This window comes from Trachurus trachurus (assembly GCF_905171665.1).
Source record: "Trachurus trachurus genome assembly, chromosome: 16".
Classification (NCBI taxonomy): Eukaryota; Metazoa; Chordata; class Actinopteri; order Carangiformes; family Carangidae; genus Trachurus; species Trachurus trachurus.
The window spans coordinates 4,901,870-4,909,373 of record NC_139902.1 but is presented as its reverse complement, the minus strand read 5'-3'; the positions used below and the strand labels follow the sequence as shown (position 1 = coordinate 4,909,373).

The following is a 7,504-nucleotide window of genomic DNA, read 5'->3' as shown; positions in this document are numbered from 1 at the left end:
GGCGGCGCTGTTTCTGCAGAAACACACACAGACTGTGGACGAATACACACCCTCTTTATCTCCCTGAACACACACATACACACGCAAACGGACAGAGGGATGTGTGTGGACTCCGAGCTGAATCAATGGTGAGTTCAATCTGAATTTACAGACATTTATATGTTTCTTCGTGGTATAATAAAGCTGCAACACCCTGCGAGTGAGAATTTAACCTTTAAATTGGCTTTAAAAACGCGATTCGGGCTCTTGAACTACATACAAATATACAATAATAAGCAGATTAATAGGCTACAATAGGCCTAATACTTGCTATTTTATCAATAGCCTATATTTAAAATTGGATCGACCCCAACCCACGACGACTTTAAAAATATGCTTTACATCAATGTTTGAGTAAAAACAACCACATTTCCTTTTAATAGGCTACTTAATTTCACTAATTAGATTTCCTTATGTCGAAACAATCCCATGATTATCTAGGTTGATGAACAGAAAATAAATGGGATAAGAAAATAATCATTTGTCATTTTCTAAGCAAAACATGCTGAAGAATTGTATTATTTCTACACATTTTCCCTTATTTCATGAAGCATTTGACTGATTCAACAGGAAGTAATTGTCAAATCCATTGATATCAACACAAATAAAAAATAAAAGACAGTTTGTAGGCTACTGTATGAAGTTCCCAGCTGGGAGGAAAATTCACTTTCCGGCTGGAAATCGATCAAATGAAAAAGTAGAATGGCGTGACAGCGGCGGAGCAACAGGTGATCCTGGTTCCCGGGCAAGACGCGTGACTGACAGGCGTCTCAGCCAATCAGCTGAGAGGGAAGGGAGCGCGCCCACCAATGGCAGGCGTGCTGTAGTGTCCGCGTGGGCGTCGACCAGTAGCGGGGCTCGTCCTCAGTGAGCAGCGGCAGCAGCAGCAGCAGCGGTGACAGACAGACCCACACGGGACACCGAGGACCAACGGGGAAGCTCCGCCGACTTGTGCCTCCAGCGAGCGGGGTTTTTTCATGCTGTTGACGTCGCGATAACAAGTGGGACTGACTATCCACCGTGGGGTTGGCTCGCTGCTCTTGTAGACGCGGGGAGAGGATCGTGACTGGTGCTGACGGGGGCTCGGGCTGTAGTGTTGTGTCCACAGATGGCTCTCACTGGTAGGTAACCAGTTTTATCTGGACTGGGAATAAAACGCAGTGGTCCACCTGTCGTGTGCAGCCTCGTATCCAAATTCCTTACTGAACCCACAGGCACAGCAGATCAAACAGTCAGAAATGAAGCAGGGCCTTATGGGAATTTAATGTGACTCCATACAAGGTTAATTAATTTTATTTTGTACCATCTACTTTAGACTTATTCATTGAAATTAGCACTATTGGGTTACTGATAATTCCTATGTAATATCTCTCATGTTGCTTGTTGAAAAGTATTAACATAATATTAATTATTTGATCGACTATATTATAGGCTATAACTAATGTTTTTCCTACTCTTACATGTTAATAGTGAAATGAAAGCTGGATGTCTCATAGTGTTTGCTTATGTCCACGTCACATTCTCACCAATCAGCATTCATATACATTCCACTGTGATATGTGTGTGTTTTTTTTGTATGGTGATGTGATGGTTTATGACTTTTGACTGCTCAGCTGACCAAACTGGAGACTCCACATCTGACGTATTATGGTGTTATAAAGTTGTTATGGTGAACGTGTCAGCAAACACGGGCCTGTTTACACACCCAGCAGTCACACAGAAGCATTAGCATTCACGTGGAGCGCTGTCTTCAGGCCTGTAGACGAACGGCAAATCTAATATTCACTTCATTTTCTCCTGTCTCTTTAGTTTTGGTATAGGAGTCTCCGCCGTCATGTCCTCGATGTCGTCACTAACTTTGTCCTTCAGTTCTTATATCAAAGTGCTTCTGCTTTCACTGCAGCATCAGATCACAGCTGTTGAGGAGGATGATGTAACTATTAAAAGAGGACATAAGACAGTCTTCCTCTTGCAAATGCAAAGTTGATTTCATAAGAAATGAAATGTGCCTTTGATCAGTTCAGAACACTTTGGATGTTGCAGCTGCAGCCTGACATGGTCTGGTTTGGTATGACCAGAGGCTCATAGAGGCTAATACCAACTATACATCACTTGACTTTATAACTCCTCACACATGTTGTACTATATTTAACTTAATAATAACAGCATTTAAAGGGATAGTTCAACATTTTGGCAATCTCTGTAGTTTTAGGAGTCGGTTCATTACCTTTAATTGTCGGTGCAAGCTATTTTTTGAACGGTGGAGCAGAGCTGCTAGCTGCTCAGAGCTACGCTATACGGAGGCTCATGGGATTTCTTGGTTTCCCTCATCAAACTCATCAAATACACAATCCAACAACTCCAAAACGCTCTGGTGGACAAGTTGTGACCTGCACGTTCACCACGCTATGAGATAATAACAGAATGTTACCAGACAGAGTTGTTTTCAAGGTAAATGCAAAGACTGCTTGCCGAAAAACTGGCCTTGACAGGAATGTGCATCAGTGGTTTTGCATGAATTTACCTCAAAAACAACTCCAGGAAACCAAGAATTCCCATTAGCCTATAGCTCTGAGCAGCTCGCGGCTCTGCTCTGCCGTTCTAAAAATAGCTCGCACCGACAATTAAAGGTAAGGAACCTACTCCTAAAACTATAGGGATTATAGCAATGGGTCAATTTGCCAAAATATTGAACTATCCTTTAAGAACAACAAACCTTGGGAAACTTGTGTCTCAACCATAGTAACATGTGTAATGTTCTTCCAGGTGATTGCTGAAGCCACTTTGGAATATTCGAACCTCTCACGTCTCAAATCCTTCCTCATGAGGAAAGATGGGGAATGGATTGTCGGAACAACCTAGCTTCCTCTCAAACGTCCCGTTCTTCCAGTCGTTCCACATCGCCATCCTCGGGCTGGACTCCGCGGGCAAGACCACCGTTCTGTACCGGCTGCAGTTCAACGAGTTCGTCAACACGGTGCCCACCAAAGGCTTCAACGCCGAGAAGGTCAAGGTGTCTCTGGGCGGCCACCGGACCGTGACCTTCCACTTCTGGGACGTGGGCGGCCAGGAGAAGCTGCGCCCCCTGTGGAAGTCGTACACGCGATGCACGGACGGCATCATTTTCGTGGTGGACTCCGTGGACGCCGAGCGCATGGAGGAGGCCAAAACGGAGCTCCATAAGATCGCCAAGACCTCCGAGAACCAGGGGGTGCCCCTGCTGGTGGTGGCCAACAAACAGGACCTGAGACACTCCCTGGGGTTGCCCGAGGTGGAGAAACTGCTGGCGCTGAAAGAACTGGGCCCGGCTACTCCCTGGCACCTGCAGCCAGCCTGCGCCATCATAGGAGACGGGCTGAGGGACGGCCTGGAGAGACTCCACGACATGATCCTGAAGAGGAGGAAGGCGCTCCGGCAGCAGAGGAAAAAGAGATGAACTCGTCGACGACACGGACTCGTCCGCTGTTTTTTTTTTAAAAATATGTGAAGGAAACATTTAAAAGGATTGTTCTCCTGCTTCCACCTGCAGGTCCAGATTCAACACACTGAGTTTTATCAGTCCAGAAACTTGAGCTTTTAGGATTCCCGCCCCCCGGGGTCTTGTGATGACGCTGTTGATCAGGAAGTGACACGGAGGAATACAGTATGAAGATGAGAAAGTTTCAGACATGTGTGGATATGCTATAAAGAGTTTACACGGAGTAAAGTGCACAGAGGGTTTGGGGTCTGGAAAGGTGATAAGAGTTGTTTTAAGGGTGCTGTATGTTTCACAGAAGGCTTCCGGCTGTTCCAGACAAGATTACCAAAAATAATTTAACGCAAGGCTTTGACTCGTTGAAGGGTTATTTGGTAGAAATTCGACATTTTTACACCAGAGAGGGCGACGACACGGACATCAGTTATTTTATTGTTTTATATGTTGTTATCATAACTTGTTTTTTTTTTTTACACTGGACTTTCGTTGTGAAAGAAAAGTATTACCATGCATTATCGCATTATTATGGATTTGCTTGCTGTCTTATATCTCTTGGTTTTTAAAAGCACTTTAGAGTATCACTTCCTATGAAGTTTACAGTTTTTAACTAGAGCATATTGTGTTGGATTTTCAAAAATACAACAGATTCTGCTGTACAGTAGGGCGGCCTCCCCCCTTGCTGGCCCGGTTGTCATTAGACAGGCATATGTATGATGTTTTGCTAAATAAAACATTTAGAACAACAATGGGTAATGGTTTGGTAGCTGTCATTATGTCCTGTTATGCTATTCAAGAACGTTTCATTGAAAAAGCAAAGACGTACGGGAACGTAAAGCCTCAATTAGATAAAAGAGCAGCTCGTCAGGACGGAATCTGCAGAATGAGATGATTATTTTAACGAGCAACATATGAGAACACCTCTTTTTAATGAGGCACTAAACCGCCGGTTACCCCAGAGGAGCCGAGCTGCCGACGACGTCGCAGGGACTTGGTTGTTCTGTAACACGTGACCATGATTGGAGGGAGTTTCTGAAAAACAAACGACACGCTCGGTCGACCAACCCTCTAATTATCACTTCGAGAAATCTCCCCGTGTCTCATTTTAGGCAACTTGCACAATGATTTGTGTTGACACAGGAGCAGCACACCCAACACTTCATGGTTCATTTAAATGATTGTGCACAAGCCGGGGAAACTTTGCTTCGGAGTCGCAGCAGGTAAAAGTCGCTCCTTGCACGACACGTCAGCTAAACAATCCGGCTGCTTGCTCTGTCCTGCTGCAGTGTGAAGGGTTAAAGAGCTGCACTGATGCGTCGCAGCTCAGACAGGCTCCCATCAGGACTAGAAAATGTTGTTTGGGCAGTCTGGAGGCCAGACCCAGCACAACAGGCTGGGGCAGGAGGCTGGGAGTCCATGGGGCCTTACTATACTGAGTATTTTTGGACTGAGCTGTCCGGGGTGTGTGTGTGTACGTGTGTGTGTGTATTCACACCATTTGCTCTCCCCATTCCTTTGAAACAATTAATGACTGTAAGCCCAGCCGGTCAGTGCAGCTGCTGCCTTTCTAAAATAAGTGTATGTGTGTGTGTATGTGTGTGTGTGTGTGCGCTCCTGGGCTGAATCACCAAAACATCCTCATCTATACAAATATATCAGCCCCGGCCCAGGGTGCTGATTACAACACAAACTCATGGGATGTTTTACATTTCAATATAGAAAAAAGATGTGGCTTTAGCATTAGATTTCACACATGAGGGAAGAAATGAAACACTTTTTTTTTGGTAAATATAAGTTTATATTAGAGCAGAGGGGAAAGGGGAATTTTAGCAAGGAGTCCAGGCTGGATTTCAACCACAGTGAGTGTTGTGGTCACATGGTTACTCAGCTCCCAGAATGCCCTGTTTTTTTGTCAGTTGATGTTGATGAATCATGTTTTTGTGCTGGGAAGCCCAGGTGCCTCTTCCCAACATGTTTTGCCAAGGAAGGAAACTTAAAGAGGGCAAAGGCATACTCACACTTTTCCTGATTCTACTTCCTTTTTTCTGCAAGCCACTCAGATGTCAACGTGTGTGTCAACATGTGTGTGTGTGTGTGTCTGTGTGAGTGCCTAAGTCAAGTCATGTGTCTCTGTTGTTGCATGCACCTCAGGTCATTTCCTTTCATCTGTTTAAGTCCTCGCCGGGGGGGATTACTCCTTGTTATTGGCTCTGTAAGTCATAAAGCTCATTCCCTCTCTTGTGCTCTAACTACTGCTGACTCGGTTTAATACGCCTAAAACATATGGAGAGGCTCGAAAGACCATAATCACTTTTCATTGTTAATATCTTTCTTTCCGGTGGGTGTGTGTGTGTCCTGTCCTTTATTTCTCCTCGTCCTTCTAAAGCCCTCAGTGAAAGGTGGATCAGCTCTTGTCCAGAGGCCTTTCCATTAACCCATTAACCTCAGACGACGCGTTTGGCACAGAAAAAACTGCTCTTCGCCGACATGGAATAAAAAGCACACTGCGGCGCATGTGTTGTTTGGAGTAGCTCATCCATACAAGAATCCAAGCCCCATTATTGCTTTTATACTGAGCTGGAGCCATCCTCAGCTGCTCTTGCTGAGAGAGTTATTTTTTCAGGTTGGGCGGCATACAGCTGCAGACTGTACAAAATGTTCTCCCGTGTGTGTGTGTGTGTGTGTGTGTGTGTGTGTGTGTGTGTGTGCGTGTGGTGAGGCTGTGTGTAAATCAGGGCGATTTCTCTACAACTTATGATAAAGCTGCAACAGTGGGAGGAGGAGGAGGAGCTGCTGCCGTAAATTCCCATGTCAGAAGTTTTCTTTTAATGATATACTGAGTGTTTCTCAACATAAACACACCCATGAAACACCCTCAGTGTGCTGCAGGAACACATCTTATCAAAAGAGTCTCATGGGTAATCAAATATTCTACAGTATTATTTTCTGAACGGCTAAATGTGCAGGTTTCCTTTCTCTGACAGACTGTGCTGGATTATTATATGCCTACCTTTGACTTTTTTTTTTTTTTTTTTTTTTTTTTTTTTTAAATCAAACCTGTTTTGTACTGGTGGCTCAACCAGGAGCATTTCCTGTTCAGCCAAGCCTTGGAAGCACAACCTCTACCTGCCCCCCTGTTATTATCATTGTCTGTCAGAAGATGAACTCCAGCCTGAAGCATCCAGGATAATGCCAAGCCAGCCCTTCTTAGCAGCTACCCTATTATTATTATCATTATAGCCACATATTAGAGGTGTACAGCCAGTGCACTATTTGCATACGAGTTCGGATTCAGGCTTTAAAAAAAAAAAATTGTTAAAATTTGTTATTCGTATTCGGGAAGAAACCTGGAAGTGGGTGCACTAGAGATTTCCGCCAAGCTAGCCGGCTAACTTCCGCTTTAGGTCTTGGCTAACTAGAACAAGGATAAAATAATTTAATCGTGCAGCTCTTCTAGACTTTCCAAATGTAGCCTAATCGGACTGAATGGATAAATTCTGGTAGTTTCATAGGGTTGTGACTCCACCGTTTTATAGTTGCTTATTTTCCCGTTAAGGTGCATTAGCGCCACCTACTAGCCTACTGTGTTGGAGTGTGAACCAGAGTCACCTGGTTACGTGCTGTTGCCTGAGGGCTCTCTTCACCAAAACCAAACTGTGGCAGTGTCTCGTGAATGGATGTGATTGGCTCAAAACACGCACCAACTTTTTTTTTTGTTCCGTTTTGTTTTAATCTCTTGTAGTTGGCTCAAAATCATGCTCCAAACACACATCCAAATGTTTCTTTTTCTTTAGGAAAAAAGCTTCTGAATAATGAGGAAAAACTATTCTGGATCAAAGCATTATTTGTATAATAACATATTTGGGTTTGGGTACATCCCTACCACATAGGCCTATACCTGCTTTTTCAGTTAAAATGATAGGAGACTGTATAAGAAATTAATGAATGATAGACACGTGACTAACTTGTGTGTTATTTGTTAGGTATGTCAGG

At 44.1% G+C, this 7,504-nt stretch overlaps 1 protein-coding gene across 2 annotated transcripts; it reads left to right on the top strand.

The window, feature by feature from the left end:
* Nucleotides 1–3,511, top strand: arl4aa (ADP-ribosylation factor-like 4aa). 2 transcript variants are annotated; one of them, XM_083989613.1, is made up of 2 exons: nt 1–128; nt 2,806–3,511. In XM_083989613.1, exon 2 carries the CDS (start codon nt 2,873–2,875, stop codon nt 3,473–3,475), a length of 603 nt encoding a protein of 200 aa, XP_083845739.1. In that variant the 5' UTR covers nt 1–128; nt 2,806–2,872; the 3' UTR covers nt 3,476–3,511. The 2 variants fall into 2 exon arrangements, with proteins under 2 accessions (XP_083845739.1, XP_083845738.1); XM_083989612.1 differs by lacking the exon at nt 1–128 and adding an exon at nt 702–1,160.
* Nucleotides 3,512–7,504: the final 3,993 nt, after the last annotated feature.

Bases quoted from the DNA above. Each gene is read 5' to 3' on its own strand.
- arl4aa (XM_083989613.1), top strand. From the start codon at position 2,873: ATGGGGAATGGATTGTCGGAACAACCTAGCTTCCTCTCAAACGTCCCG.